Source organism: Sphaeramia orbicularis, chromosome 7 (assembly GCF_902148855.1).
Source record: "Sphaeramia orbicularis chromosome 7, fSphaOr1.1, whole genome shotgun sequence".
Taxonomy (NCBI): domain Eukaryota; kingdom Metazoa; phylum Chordata; class Actinopteri; order Kurtiformes; family Apogonidae; genus Sphaeramia; species Sphaeramia orbicularis.
The window spans coordinates 16,079,049-16,096,117 of NC_043963.1; the positions used below are offsets into that span (position 1 = coordinate 16,079,049).

A 17,069-nucleotide genomic window follows, 5' to 3' on the forward strand; every position below is an offset into this window, starting at 1 on the left:
TTAATGGTTTATCAACCAACAGTTAATCATGTTAAAAATGTATTCAACAAGAACTGTGCTGAAACAAGTAACTAGTGAATAGGTTGAGCTGGGCACACACTTAATGACTGTAGCCCCTTTTACACAGCACGTCTGTTCTGGGAATATTTCACCTTTATCCCGGAACGATGTCTGTGTAAAAGAAATGGAGGGATCATTTGGTCCCACCTCTGTCACTGCTCTGTGACACCTCTGGAGGTAGTAACAGAGCTGTGATGAAGGTGGAATCATGATTCCAGAACGCTATGTTAAAGGAACACCTCTTGTTCCAAGGTGTGACGTTTTGATGACGTATTGTGTGTGCAACCTAAGCGCCTTGGGGAAAATGAGCGTGGGCCGTGTACAGTAAACAAACATATCAATATGACTAGAAAGGCCGCGTTGATATGAGAACATAATGAACATGATGAACGGTTGCTATTAAGGACACTCAGAAGTAGAGCTGAAACGATTAATCGACTCAAAGTGATCCCAAAAAAAAATCACTCAACCACAATTCTCCTGAATCAAAGCTTTGTTTCCTTCGTTTCTCTGCTGTTAAACATTCGTTGCACTGTTGTGTTTCACACAAATGCTTATTGTGACGCACAAAGAAGCTTCGATGGGCTCACAGCCCCACTACTTCCTGAACTTCAGGTGGGTCCTTTATTTCCTGTTTTTCATTATTGGATACACTGATTAATCCAGGTGTGCCTAATTAATCAGTAGTCACACCAAGAAGCAGCGGACACACCTGGATTAATCAGTGTGTCCAATAATGAAAGACAGGAAATAAAGGACCCACCTGAATTTCAGGAAGTAGAGGGGCTGTGCATAGAGCTCATTCAGGAAAACTGCAATAGAATATTTCCCTTCAATCAATTCGAGTTGATTAATCGAATCGTGAATTTTTGCATTTGCTTCAAGCACCTAATCAATTAATTGGTTTCAGCTCTGCTCATAAGCTTGGTTTTAGTTTGAATTAAACTTAAAATGTGCACTGCTAAAACAAACATCACTGGGCCCTGTTGGTCTTCTAGTGTTGTTTTGAGAGCCGAGCCAACACACTATGCTCGGGCTGTTTCCAACACGCAATTTATACGTCACACTGTATGCTGCACTTCATCACCAGCCCTTTGATTCCAGAACGGAGGTCCACTGTGAACAAGTCCAGCCTGTCTCAGCTCGGTTACTCCTTTGGCTTGGCTGTGTAAATCAGTGAATGGTGGCAAAAAGGTGGGATCACTATCTCACCTTTTTTCCGGGATCTCTGTGTAAAGTGGCTTATGAATGTTATGTGGACGTGAGGACTGATTGGGCACAGTTGGACCGAGTCTGCTCCAGTCGATTATCTTCCATGACCGATTTATCACATCCAATATTCCCATTTTTACAACTATCATATCTGTATTCTTTAAATCCAGTATCTGATCAAATAAATTTCTCTGGTCTTGAGCAGTGTCTGGTTCACAGCTGTATAAAATTCCAGAACAGAACAGGATAGACTACAATCATAACAAAGAGCTATTCTATAGCATCACCAACAATAAAACACAACAAAGTGCAAGTGCACATACATATATCAACTGATTTAGTTTAACACAGCGATACTGAAAAGTATAAAAGATGTTGAGCTTCAGTCTTACTAGACACATTAACAATCTGGTTGAGTTTGTTCTTATTAGCAGTAGACAATGAAGAATACCAAGCAGTAAAGAAAAAAGTGACAATACTCTACAAATGATTGATTAAATAGAACCAGTATATGTATGTCCGATCCAAACTTTTGTAGCCTCTGCTTGCTGTATAATTGTTGTAAACCCGTCACTCGCTTTGTAGTAAAGGGAAGAAACGACATAGTGCACCCAGCTGTGTTACTGTTGAGATGCTCACTACATTTTGGGTTTTTTTCGCTTATTGTCTTCACAATTAGAGGCTGTCACTGTTACATGTATTAAGTGTCATACTCGTCTGTTTCTGACAAGAGAAAGCTGGCATGTAACTGCACTCGAATGACAAGAGATTGCACACATGCAGCTTTGTAAAGACCATGTGATTTTTAATGACTATCAGGTTGAAAATGTAAACAAGGCCTGCTTAATCTCCCTCTTAACCCAATAAACTCTGTGTCTTACGCCACCTCTCCCCTCGTACTCTCTTTTCCTCTGTTATTTCCTGGTGCACAGTGATCTCAAAGGTGTCTCTGGCTCCGTTAGGGTTGACAGTGTTACTCACATTGAATTGTGAATGTAGTGCAGACTGTATGTAAGGATAGATTGAACAGCTCCATAAATGTGGAGCCTAAATATGTTCATGGCCTCCTGTTGTTATGGAATTTATGGGATTTAGGGTTTATACTGTAGGCTAAGTGTTGATCAGTGTAAAATAAATAATTTTTTTTTTTCCCAAAGCAGACTTATGTCTTTTTAGGTAGATGTTGTTATGTCATCTAGGCACCATCTTGCTTGATATCAATCGTTTAACCAGTTGTTTGACTACATATACAGAGGTATTCGACATCTGTAATAATCAATTAAAACAGAATCTGCGTATGTGAATCTCTAAGCCTGAATATATATACATATTTTTTTTCCTCTCCCTCTCTCTCTCTCTCTCTCTCTCTTTCTCTCTCTCTCTCTCTCTCTCTCTCTCTCTCTCTCTCTCTCTCTCTCTCTCTCTCTCTATATATATATATATATATATATATATATATATATATATACCTACTTCATGTATTAATTCCTTCTACACTGATTGTTTGCAAATTTATATTGTCAGCCTGTTTCCATTTCAGTAGATTTATTATGAAAGTGTTAAGTCTTTACTATGAACTCTGTTAACTATCTGCATTCTGCTGAATCTGAGTTAAATTTTGGAGATTCACATGTAAAAGAATGATTCGTCATGCAGACATGACCTGTTGCATGAATGCAAAATAAGGTTATCCTCTAACTTTTGTTAATATTTGAAATTGAACAATAATGTTTTTTTAAAGGCCAATATAATAGATGATATTTTTTGTATTGTCTCCTCCCTTATTGAAAAATTATCATCAAAGTAATACCTAAGTCAGTAAATCACAGTAATTAATCAAACTAATTGTAATAATTCCAAGGGATTTTAGCTTAATTTTATTTTTGATCTATTATATTTCCATCAAAGACCATTATTTATGTGAGAAGTTAAATTTGAGACTTTTGCTACACAAATCCAATAGTTGGAAGAACGTCCTTTTTTATTTCTTTTTTTCTTGTGTTTTACAATTTCTTAAGCTTAAGACATTTAATCAACATAGTATCTTTTATGGTCTTTAAAAAAAAGTAGGATCAGCCACAGACAGGTTTTGTTGTGGTACCTCGATGCTTGTGTCTGTCTTGGAAATTCATCAAGTTACTAGGTTACCTAAAGTTCGCTCCCTGTAGAGACGACACATTTATTCCAACTGGGGAAAAGTAGACAAGGGGTTTATTTTGTTAAATGATAGGATTCTCAAAGGGTAGAGCACCTCTCAGACCAGATTCCTTTTGATTGAACCTGTGTCTCCTGATTGAATTGGTTATATGAGGCATTTTTTTATTGGTTTGAATTATTATTTGGATATTTACTGGGATATTAGGGTCAATATAAGCAAGGTAAGGATGGCTTTAACTTATCTGGTATAACGCTGTGAAGGAAATATGTAGACATTCTTATCAGACACTTCGTAGATCAATGTAACTTTTAAGTGCATACTATCCTGGCTGATAAACCCCCACCCCGAATGTAACCCTTGCACGGATCTACATACATGAGAGCAACTTCCATCAGGCAGGTAATTCACTTCTGCATGGGTTAGATGTGGTCTAATGCTGCAGTTTCACTTGTGAAGAAGTACAAACTGGCACAGAACAAAGAGGCCCATCTCATTCTTTGTCACTGACATAGAACTATTGTAAACACAATGCGCTGTTGTCCTAGCAGGCTCAAGGTGAAAGATAGACTAACTGGTTGCCTTCATTAGAAACATTTCTGTCACAGAGACTCTGATGTTTTGTACAAACAGCTGTGCTTCACAGCAGACAGACATAATTTTTCTACAACGCTTGCCAATGAAGGTCTGTTTACCCTTCCCAGATCAAAAACAAACCAGTGCAGCACACTGTAGTGTACTATGTCATGGTAACACAGAGCTCACTCCCTGTACTTTCTAATTTCATAAAAACAATACTTGTCACCTTAGTACTTCTGCTCATTTGGCTCAAGGGGTTATTAGTAGTACAGCACCACTCTAGTGTAAACTTTGACAACTTTTTATTTGTGTCGAATGCAGACATACACAGACTGTATGTCATGTCCTCTGTTGGACATGTGCAGCACGTTTTGGTTTAAGTTTGGGGTTATTATTGGTCACTACATAATGCTGATATGTTTTTACTTGTTTTAGAACTGTTGATGAGACATACTATAAAACTGATCAATTTAAATTTATGTAACACTATTATGTCTGCACTGTCCTTGCTTGGTGAAGTAGAAGTTATGAATGAAAAATAACAGTATTTATCAGCAGATAGCAGCATCTCTGTTTGTTGTGGTTAAGAGAGAAGAAAAACTTGCAGATGTGTCCTCGTGAAATAATCACCAGCCGTTGCAGATTAATTTAGCCAGCCTGGTCTACCACTATTTTATACTGTTGTGTTCTCTAAGTACATACTGCTATTATTAGGAGCTTTCAAGTGGACTGTTTATAGAATAGAAAACAACCAGTGCATAAAGTGCATATTTTGATAAATCCTAAAGTGATCTTGACAAACAGATAAAGTTTTAATTATCACTAAAATTATGTACGTGTGTTTGTTTCAGAGAGAAGAAACAGAAAATTCAGGACATCAAAAATAACATTAAAGAGGCTATTGAGGTAAGTGTTGATGTCATTTTTGCTGTTACTTCTTTAAGCCGCTGAGTTCACAGAGTAAGCAGGATATTGATACTCGGCATCTGTTTTTCTAATGTCCATATTAAAAAGTGTTTTGTTTGTGTTTGTTTGTCACAGACCATAGTTACAGCTATGAGCACACTGACGCCGCCAGTACAGTTGGCCTGCCCAGAAAACCAGTACCGAATCGAGTATGTCCTCAATCTCGTCAACCAGAAGGACTTTGAGTTTCCATCTGTGAGTATGAGCATGTCATACACAGCTCTTCACACTTGTGTCAAAGGAAAGATTAAGTCTTACTTCAGGGCCTTTCTTGTGACTTTTTTACCCCAGCGAGGTCCACAACAAAGCTGCATGGTTCTTTGTCTTGATTGAGTGTCTGGCCATGGTTCACTGGAAACAATAGGGTAAACTAAAGTTGAGGGTTAAGCTCTGACAAGGATTCTCCCCACAGTACAACAAAGGCTCTATCCACAGGGACGTGGCTATCAATGTGAAATAGTTTCGTACAATGCACAGAAGGGCAAGCACTGGTTTCATAATCATTTACAAGTAAGAAATGTTGTTGAAATAATTTTCTTCCATATTGTTTTGTTTCTTTAACCTGAAAATACAGTGATTGTGGTAGAAAAGTAAGAAAGAATTTGTTACTCTACAAAGCGCTTGGTGAATCTGAAGGAGTATGTGTATAGGTTTAACAGGTTTAACACTGACTTGTTGAGCTGATGATGATTAATTGATTCTGAAGCATAATACGGCGTCGATTTATTGTCTCGAATCTTAATATCTTCAAGTTTTTGTGTTTCCTGATAGATCTGAAAAAATGACCCAAGCAGTTATTTTAGGAAGCTGACAGTATGTGAGTTTGGATTAAATAAACCTGGGATTGTTTAAAAATCTGTCAGATCACTTCAGGCATCCTCCCTACACTGCAAAAAAGGGGTTTATAAAACAAGATAAAAACACTAAATCTGAGGAAAAAGGTACACTCAAAACAAGTGAAATATCTGTCCATGCAGCAAGATAAATTTACTTGACAAGATTTCTTGAATTAAGATTGTTAAATCTAGAAATAAGCATGTCTACAGATGTATGAACACTTAAAATAAGAAATTAACTCTTAAAACAAGATAAATTTTCTAACACTTCTCAATCTAAATTTTGTTTTTATCTTGGTAAGAAACAAATAATTTGCAGTGTATGAGCAGGTATGAGTACATGTCATAGCAGGCAATATTAGTCCCAGTTGATAATCCCTCGACGCAGTGAATAACCACTGAGGTTTACTAATGACCTTATGGATGTTGTCTCTGTGGGTTTGTATTCCTACTGGTGCATTCCCATTATCTAATTGTTTTAACCAAGAGACTGAAAGCTCCGTGTTTCTCCAGCTGAGACATTGACATAGTTTGTGTTAAATTAAGCCAAAAAGCAGATAATGCATTACGAATGAAGCACGTTGATGAAACTTCTATTGTCATGGCACTTTTGAGGTGCTGAAAGTCTGTTTATGTAGCCAATGAGTTCACCGCTGTTCCATTTTAAAGGCAGCATTTACAAGATTCACTGTCTTAAAAGTTAAGGTTAAGTATAATATACATTATGTCCCTTTTTGTGTGTATGTATATGATTTAACAATGGATCAGACAATTGCATTCTTCTCCTTAGAAAGCCTGATAAGGTGATTTGAAGACATGTGACTGATGAAATATATCCATAAGTAGAGTATTTCCTGCAATGTATTTCACATTTTCTTATTCAGGGTTCCAGTGGGGCTTAAAAAGTCTTAAAAGTCTTGACTTTACAAATCTGCATTTAATACCTTGAAAAAGTCTTTAAAAGGTGTGAAATTTGATATGGTAGGTCTTAAGTTATGTTGTCATAAACTTGTTGGCTGTGTTGTGTTTAAATGTCCAAGCTGCAAAGAAAGTAACATTAGTCAACTCAGTTCCACTTGTTCAAACCTTAAAATTTATATATAAATTAGGAACCAATTATTGATAACGTTGCAGAAATGACCACAGAACATTCAGCCCAATACATGTGCACCAGATGACTTTTGGAACTTTAAGGGGTGGCTCGCAAGCAAAAAATAAGCATGGGGAAGTGCAAATTTAATTATGTCTGGTTAGAGAAAAGATTATTCTCAGCCTGGTTGACACAAGTGCAGTGGAACGGCTGTGAGATGGGCATTAAATTCTGTTCAAAATAGTCTTAAAAAGTCTTGAATTTAACTTGTAGAAACCTGTAGGAACCCTGTTATTGAATCACGGCGCATTTCATAGGTCATGCTCTCATATAACCTGCACAGTCTTGAAACACAAAATACATGATACATGAATGATTCTGAAATCAGCAGGTGTTTGACAACATTTTCATGATGGGGATTGAGGAATGAAAGAAGGTCAAACAAGTCCTCCATAGGTGGAAAAAAGTCCTGTTTTAATTGCATTGCTGCATATAAACAAGACTATGAGTGGAATATTTATTTTCATTCACCCGCTTATCATATATCACTGAGCGTTTCAGTTTAATGAATATGAACATCTTCAGCTTCAGTATTTAGGGGAAAGGAACCAGTTCAATAAGTTTAGTGTTATAATGTGACAGTTAAAGGAGAGAACAAAGAGCAGAGACAGAATTACACCAAGAAACGGCGAGCAAGGTTTTAATTCCTTCTTTTTTCTTATGTGCGTGACCGATCATAAAAGACGACTCTGTAAAACACATGATGAGTTTGCTGTCATGGAGAACATGATGAAAGGATTTTTTTACACATAAGGGAAGATGCAGATGACAGGATTTCTTTCACTAACACAGCATCAGCATTGCAATGAAAGGCACATTTCCAGGTTCAGGGTTTATTCCTGATCTCCACTGTACAGTTTTGTGAAAAATTCTTATTCTTTATTTTATATTTCTATACATATATTTATCTGTAATACATGAAAGCTAAGGGTAGGCCTCAATCAAATTCCTTGATTGTATGCACAAACTTGACCGATAAAGCTCATTTTGATTCTGTTGTTTAAAAAAGTGTTGTTGTACCACTTCAGTACCTAAATTAGCTTACAAACAAAAGTAAACAATGAAACTAAAGTTTTAATATTGATTCTTTGCCACACTACAGTGAATAATGGGCAATATTTAGGCAAATTAATTTATTTTAAGATGGTGTTTTAGTTATTTGGTTTAATCTGAGTATTCTTGTAAGAGCCTAAATACACAATTTGACTGTTATGCACAATAATTTATTGTAATGCGTAAGCAATATTATTTCACACAGTTCATTTAGATGTAGAGGGAAGTAGAATGAATATGTACAATATATTACAGTTTCGTTTATTTACAGTCCCTCTGCTTAATAATGCCACAAGACTGTTAACTCCTCGCACTTAAAATGTTTGTGAATTATATATGGTGCCTGAGATCTCATTTATATCTGATTTATCTATTTGGAAATAAGTGATTGTTGCTCCTTAGTGACTGTGTACATCTTTTCTATACTTTTGGACAATATATGAAGGGAACAAGTGTTTTTGGGTTGAGAAACTTTAGAGTGAAGTCACAGTTCTATTAAAACTGACATTAGTTTTATAGAGATACATTGTGTTGCAGTAAACTGTCGAACAATACCAAGTTATTCTGTGTCTTCAGAGCATCAAGCTAAGGTTTTATTCAGTGGAAAATCTGCTATTATGATTAACAATACATTTAAAATGATCTCTATTATAGATGAAATATAAATAAAATGTTATTTATACAAGATAGAAATGGTTTTTATTTCATCACAGAGAAAAATCAAAGATGGGGGCAGCACATCTACTGTACCATCCTCATCGCAGAAATTTAATAAGAGTCTTACTCAGCAACACTTCATTAAGACACATAGGCAGTGAAAGATCCGCTCTGTGAGTTTTCACATACGGGATGTTCTGTTTAACCACTAAATCACCCTGCCGCCCCAGGAATTCCACTCATGCTGAGCTGTTGGGAAGCAATTATTTGTTTACGGTTTGCTGTTTGGCTTTACTTGTTTGGTTGGTTGACTTGTTTATGACGAGCGCGGCATAGTTTCCGAGTTCTAAAACAGGATGGCGAAAGTGTATTCTTCCTTTCGTCAGGATTTGCCTTAAAGAAAAGAGGACAGTGACGCTGGGGGAATACCATGAGCTGGTGTGTCTGTGTGTCCACAAGCACACATTGCTTCCAGTCAGGACTGAGACACGACTCATCACTCTGATTGTGTTTTTTTGCTCTTAACTTCCTATGTATTGTTACACACAGCCGACGGACCTATTCCAATAGAAGCTGATATTTCTGAGGAAGAGAGAGATGGGTGCTCATGTATTCCCGCTCGGTAACAAGGAAGTGGCCTTCATTAGACCAGTTCACGGACACATCCAGTAAAAAGTTCCAGTTAACTGACTAAACAGACCCTGCGCATACAAACACACTGCTGAGTCACTCTAGGTAGTCTCTACATAGTCGACACCTTTACATAAGCATGGCTGGTGTGTGAGCCTCTGCACTGATATGAAGTCACATATCTATACAGGGTGTATCAGACAAAAGTAAACTCTCAGGGAAAAAAGCATGAAACCAAAATGCAAAGACATTTTGAAAATCTGGTCATATGTGTCTGTTGACCATGTAATTCTGCCTTGATTGACACCAGTGTCCTGGGTCAGTTTTCATGCTTCAGTGAACAACGATAATTTGAATTGTGCAAAATAAAAGTATTTTGTGCATGGAAGTGTAAAGGTTAATATAACATCTGTTACCATGGATGACAAGTTCCATTGGTCTTTTACTTGCATGCATAAAACAGGAAAAAAATATGTTAACCCCCTGAGCATTGAGTATTTTTAACGGAATTTGGTTCAGGTCAAGTTTTGTATGACTGTGCAAAGACGCTTTTAACCACTTGTGTTCATAGAGGTTAGGTGCACTTGAACATTTCATCCCTTATGTTGACGTTGAATCTTAGTTAGTCATGGAAATTTAAAGGTACATTTTATACACTTTGGAAAATTATGGAATTTGATGTTAGTAGTTTTCACGGCTAAATAAGTACAGACAAGAGACTGTGGAAAAATGTTTCGTTTCAGACTGTGTCCTACTCAAAATATTAGGCATAAAATTTCTAAAACATAAACTGCTCATCTGAATATTTTTTCATAGTATTTAAAGTATTCAGTCAGCCACCCCATCCAAGCTACAGTCTCCTGCAAGTTTGTTGATAACATAGAAGCTAAATGTGAAATATCATCTATAAAAACTATTGACAAATGTGTGAAATTTAAATTGTTAAATTGCATTTTTCCATTTAATCATCAAAAAATACCAAATCTAGAAGACATGAAAATGTAAAAAAAAAAAAAAACCAAAAAAAAAAACCAACCTACAACAGCACTTACAAAACCCTTCACTGTACTGGTGGTGAATTAGCACATAATGACATTCCCATATGTAACAAAACATGCCAAGTGAGATCAGTTACAAATGATCATAACTGGACATGGACAACAGATCCATGAAGACATGCCTTGGTAAAACCCTTAGTAGAAGTCATCCTACAAATAGTATGCAATAAGACCAGTCACAGGAAAAAAAAAGACATATTCTTTTTGTCTCTCAAACTAACTTTTCACATGCATCTCGAGTAAATTCCAGCAATTTTTATTTCCTTTCAAACTGTCACCCATCTGTACATCACAGAGCTATTTATGGTGCCCTCTTAAAGCTGCAGAAGCTGAAGTTGGAAGGAAAAACTGCAGAAATAGAAAGTACAAACCTTCTGTCTCCTTCTCTTTCCTCTTTGTCCAAATCAAAAGACTAAAAATGAAGATAAATGACCTGACACTGTTTCACAGCACTGTGGGAAAGAGAAGTCACTAGCGCTCAGTCTTAACTCTTAATGAATCTTAGCAGTGATTGGCAGTTAGCTGTATTTAACCTCCTATATGCCAGAAAACACCTGAGATTAGCCTTTGTCACATTTTACACTGACCAAACACTGAAATCACAGAAGTAAAATATTCTTATTTCCTTTCAGACCACATGATTTTCAATATCCTGAACGGTAAATATGGAATTTTCAGTTTGCAGTGCCAAAGGTTTTACCATCCCGTATGTCCTGAAGGATACTGTTCATCCTTAAACATCGAATTTCACCTTTTGTTCAGTTGGTACAAAGAATGTAAAAGGACCAGGCGTTGTTTAACCATGCTGTGTCCCAGCATGTCAACGAGTTTGTCTGTAGTGGCTGAGGGCCTCTCTTCTCCTCTGCGCCTCTATTTACCTTTACAGACATGTACACAGGCATCACCCAGGCACAGCGAACACTGCATGTGGTGTCAACAAAAAACCCTGAGGACCCACTGCCCTTAGAAAAACACCATGAAAAACAGATGACCATGTCCTCCTTTCTGTTTAGTTTAGCACATGAACTAAGATTTAACATGTTTGTGGCTAATCACTTATTAGCCTTTAATGCACTTCTGTTTCTTTTTGCCTCTGTAGGAGTTTTACGACCATGCAAAGACACTATGGCAGGACGAGGGGGTCCGAGCGTGCTACGAGAGATCCAACGAGTACCAGCTAATTGACTGTGCACAATAGTAAGTAACCGGCTCCCGTACTGATGGAGTGTCATGTATTCTGTGTCCTGTTAATGTAATTGAATGTTGACAAAATGTCGAGTACCTAGTGACAGTAGTTTGTCCGTTTGTAATGTTACAGGTGTTGAAATGAGACAAGAATCACAGTTGGACTTTGAAGTGGTGGACATGGTCAAAGTGTCACTCGGTCATGGAGTTTGTCATTTTAACACGTCTGAAAGACAAATGTGGCTATAGCAGTGCTGAACAGCTACACTGGAAAGAAGGGTCTGTCCTTTTAGAAAGTGTAACTGCTCGGTTCAGACCTGGCCTTAACATATTATCAAGTGGACAGGTCGAAGTATGTCACTTCACTCCCAGCTAGGGTTGTAATGATGTCATGGTGTTACGATTTTAAACGTCACGGTTAATTAATCGTCAGTGCTGCCAAAAAACGTCTCATAAAGTACAGTAGATTAAGAGCAGAACCAAAGACATGCCAATATGTGCTTCCCAAATGGAATGAAAGCAACATTACACAAGCTGCATTCAACATTCCAAGAGTGAAAATGAAAGAGAAGGAACAAACTGACCATCTGTCTCAGGGGGTGGACGTATTTCTGAATGTCTTGACCGTAAATATATTTTCAATGCAGGCTCACTTTCATTTCCATAGAGTTTGCATTTACTGCCGTCATCTATGCAGCTTCAGGCTACCATTGTCCAACCCATTCACATCAATCTGTCTGCATAGCTTTGGTAGAGTAAGGCCATTCTTCTCCAGCAGTTCAGACTGTCATACAAGCTTTGGGAGGGTTAACTTGTGAATTGATGCAGTAAACATGCTCTGTTTGATCACAAGGCAAACTGCATGAAACAGTCTGATGCAACTATAGAGCGGCACTAGTTCTGGGGAGGGGCAAGAGGGGGCAATGTCCCCTGATACAAATGTCTTGCCCCCTCAAATGAAAGTTAGCGAAGTTTCAAGAGGTAGGGAGGAGGTAAATGAACTTCACAACAACGGCAGATGTACAGGAATTGGTAACGTGTGTTAAGTTTCTCTTTGCAAAGGGACGTAGGGTCGTATGGTCTGCACGTACCCATTGTGAAGTATGCGCGGCATGGACCGCACCCCCACATATAAACCCCCCCACAAAATAATCATAGTTATCATGAAACCGTGATTATTTCTCTGATGATAATTGTAGCACCAAAATCTCTAATTGTTACATCCCTACTCCCGGCATTTGTAGTGATCAGTTGTGTTTGGATTTGTCTTCCCTGCTCTATGTTGGAATGAAAACGAACATTGTACCCGTTTGTGAAGAGCAGTTGCTTTAATGTTTTTAACCAACAGCAGGTCGTTGTGCTCTTCCTTGTACCTAGTCTGCCAGAAATTAAAAGAAGAAAAAAATCTAAACATTCTTCAGCAATTTCCATGCAAACAGATTTCTCAAGATGTGGGACATACTTATAAAATATTTCAGTTTGCTTTTCCAATTTTTTTGTATAACTTTTGTTGATAAGTGAGCACATATGTCAGTTATACAGAGTTTTCCTTACCATTATACAGCTTAGGCACAGTACCTAAGCCAGGTGTACACAAATATGATAATATAACCCCTCAAATTATTCTGAATTGTATACATTTAATGAGAAATGTTCTGTGCGAGGACCCCTGCTGTCCACCTCAAGTCAAACCTTAATGACTTGAGTTCACTATTTTTTGAGTGTTCAGATCACTAAGGCTACATTCAGACAGCAGCTCTTTATGCACAATATGGATTTTTTGGTGAAATCTGAATTTGCACGCACTGTGTTTATGGAAGTAACACTCCTGGGACGCAGAATTGTGATGTTTGTTGCAATTCAATGATGTAAAGGTTGGATAAATGCCACATGGCTGTTTAGACTGATGTTGCATTGCAAAATATCAGATACGTATCAAATTTAGGACCACATGTGAAAGTGGCCTGGGTCGGATTTGAAAAAATCAAGTTTGTGCTGTTCAAACTGTCTTTAACAGATTGGATACAGGTCACATATGGGCAAAAAAAAATTGGATTTGGGCCACATTTGCCTGCAGTCTGAACGTAGCCCTAAATGAATGAAGAACGTGGACCTATGCATTATCTCTGACCACTACACAATGAGGTCTGAGTTCAGATATCCATGTATCTTAGATGGGTTCACACATGTACTACTGCTGCTGAATCATGGTAATCCCAGCTGTGAATCATCTCTCCTGAAGACTTTACAGTGACAACAGTAGGGAGGAGGTGGTTTATAAAACAGTAGTGACCAGCTGGGGGACAGTGGAGGCTGATAACATGGGACTTGCTGATCGCTGAAAACAACAGGAGTGATAAAGGCATCAAACGAACAAAGGACTGATAGAATCAAATGATAATTTTGGGGGTAGGGAATGTAAAGGGTCAAAACAGTATGACAAAGGTAGCTATTCTTCATCAAAATGCTGCAAAAACAGCCCAGAAACAATGAAGATTCCTCATGTAGTCAGAAGAGACTGGCCCAATGGGGAGGAAATTTCCATCAGGTTGAGAGGATTGGGTTGTAATGCATATACTGTGCTGTGCAAAAGTCTTAGGCAGCCTTTAGCTTTGTTGTTTCTGCATGTTTGTAATGGATATGTCTTTTTTTATAACAAGAAACATGCAGGAAAATTACACGGTATTGAAAATCACTCACAAAACCAGAACTTAACAGCTCCTGCAGGTAAAGTCAGTATTAGTGTGACCCACAGTAGGATCCAGTAAATCTAAATCTGTCTTTGGTCAACTGTCTGGAGGTTTTCTTATAACTGAAAATGATTTATTACACACCCTCAGAATGTCCCAGAGGATTTCATGGTCTTTTATCTTTTTCTGTGTCCAGTTGATCCCATGTAGCTTTTGCAATATTCCGATTTTTTTCAGAATTGTGTTTGTAATACTGTACATATTTGCTCTATATTACAGTTGTGCATATAATACTATAAAGATTGAGAAATGTTGCATGTGTACTCATAGTCTTGCTCAAACAACAAAGCTAGAGACTTTTGCACAGTACTGTATAGGAAAATATCAGTACCTAATAACAATGTAAATTCTTAATCTGATCATTTCACTCTGTTTTGAGTACATTTATTCTGTCCCATGTGGAGAAAAACTAGAATTCTTCAGTTTAATTTTCTCAATATTTTAAAATGATCTTTCATCTTCTGTTATATTTACAGCAGATGGTGGGACTACTTTGGACATTCTGATTAAAAGCTGCATCTTAGTGCATGTTTTATAAAATTACTTTATTTAACATTTATATAGAACAGGACAGTTCAAATCTGTAATCAGAATCGGTAAAATATTGTAGGTTTAATGACGTTATTACTTTAAAGTTTAAAGTCTTAAAACAGCAGCCTGTTCTAAAAATCCAGAGAATTGGTTCATCATGTCAGGGGATCACCGCACCCACGCTTTGATCAGCAAAGGACTCTGGGATATCCTCAAGATCATCTGGTTGTCACGTGTCTGTGTTAATTTTCCATTTCCATTTTTTTTTTTTTTTTTTTTTGAGATAAGTACTGATTTTATTTAAGTATATTTATCGTTCTATTTCTAGATTAAATATTCACTGTTCACATTTAGGTGACGTTGCAGTGTGATGTCCATTTATCGTTAGCACAGAGGAAGAAGGCGTAAGGAAAAATCCTAAAGTTGTCTTTGAGTAGTTTTAATGTAAGAGCAGCAGTTGGCTGTGTTTGGGAGCAAACATGGCCGGGGCTGAGTCATCTACAGACCAGAGGATGTTTGAAGGAGGAGGAGGGGTGATGTTTGACGAGGATGCCTTCATTGCTGAGCTCAGGACTAAAAGCCTCTCTTCTGGACTGCTTGTTCCTCCTAAATCTCTCTTTGTGGACATTTCACATAGTTTAAATCAGTGCTTTGGATTGATTTGGTCTTGTCAGAGTTTACATGTGTGGAAACCTCCCTCCTAGCTCCTCCCGGAGGCGGATAAGATGGTACAACCCGCTCTTTTGTTCCCTCCCCTTTCTTGTTCAAAAACACAAGCTCATCCTGCTGCTCTCTTCTCCTGCCCTGTCTTCCTTTTCTCCATCTCTGTCTGTCTGTCTCTCTTCTTTCTGGAGGTACTCCAGCAGCACTAGATTGGGAGCTGATAGACTATTAATAGCGCCTGTGGTTGAGTCTCCATGGTAACCGTGCTGGAGGCCAGGGCGCTGGGGAGCTATTTTTGAAATCTGCTCTGTAATGTCAGACAGACGCCACTACTGCTTTCATTCTAAGTCTCTCTGTTTCCCTCTCTCGTTCTTCACTCTCATCTCTCAACATGTGCACGTTTTGTCTCCGCCATGTTGTCTTCACTCAGTCCTCGTTCTCTCTTTCCCTCTGTTTTCTCATTTCTAGAGGTCACCATATACAGTATCAACAAGCTGTTTCAGTTGTACTGTAACTTTTTTGTTTTTCTTTTTCATTCATGGTTTGTGCAAAAGTTTTTGCATGTGTCAAATATTAACTTTTTTATGTTCTGGCACCATAGAGGTAAAACAGGCTGTACCTTAAGTCTTTCCAGCTACTTTGATTTTAGTTAAATAGCACTTATTTGCTATAGACTCAGAGAAAGATGGCTGTACTTCAGGTGTATTCATATTTACATTGACATTTTCCCTAAGTTTGTGTGTCCTCCCTGAGACAATTTTACAGTTTTAATACCATGGGTGTCAAACTCATTTTAGTTCTCGGGCAAGTTTACAGCCAAATTTGATTTCAAGTGGACCGGACCAGTAAACTGTACTAAAAAAATAACCCCTAAATAATGAGAACTTCAAATTTTTTGCTTTGTTTTAGTCCATAAAAAGTAAAATTACTTTGTGAAAATGTTTACAAACGTTTACAAACCATTCTTTCACACAAAATGTGAATATCCTGATTACCCATGAAGAGCTTGAAATTTCTTAAGAAAAATAAGTGAATTTTAATAATATTATGCCTCAGCTTGTCATTTACACATGTACGTTACATCTTTCATATCACACCAGATCTACAAAGGCACAAAACATTTGGTAAGAGGCATGTGGAACTGAAAAATACATTATATAACTTTATTTGTAATGATAAAATGTTGTGAATCTTCTTCTTATCTTCTTCTATCACACAAATAAAGGTGCAAAATATTTACCATCATAAGTATGTGTCATCTAACTGCACCACAATAACTGTAGTCATAATGAAGCTAAGCTAATTATTGGCCTGTTACAGTAATGGAGTTAATGTGAACAGAGAACCCTGAGTCATGATCCAGTTATGACACACCTGTTGCGTTGATCAATGATGTCATTGTATGCAATGTTCCAATTGGTTGTTCACTAGATGTAGGTTTTTGCAGCAGTTACATTGTAAAATGGTAAAATTACATTTCTGACACTATCATAAATTAGCCCCAGTCTGTCTTTGGTCACAGCACTGGGACAATGACAGTCTGGGAACATTAACCTAAGTCTTTATTGTCCCTCAAAAGGGGAA

The 17,069-nt window shown here is 37.5% G+C and overlaps 1 protein-coding gene across 1 annotated transcript in view; it reads left to right on the forward strand.

The window, feature by feature from the left end:
- gnas (GNAS complex locus) overlaps window positions 1–17,069 on the forward strand; it is a 36,755-nt gene that overhangs the window by 11,079 nt on the left and 8,607 nt on the right. Inside the window, exons 3-5 of the mRNA XM_030138994.1 lie at window positions 4,858–4,912; window positions 5,048–5,167; window positions 11,456–11,553. Coding sequence (XP_029994854.1) covers window positions 4,858–4,912; window positions 5,048–5,167; window positions 11,456–11,553 — 273 coding nt within the window. The remainder of the gene's footprint in view (window positions 1–4,857; window positions 4,913–5,047; window positions 5,168–11,455; window positions 11,554–17,069) is intronic.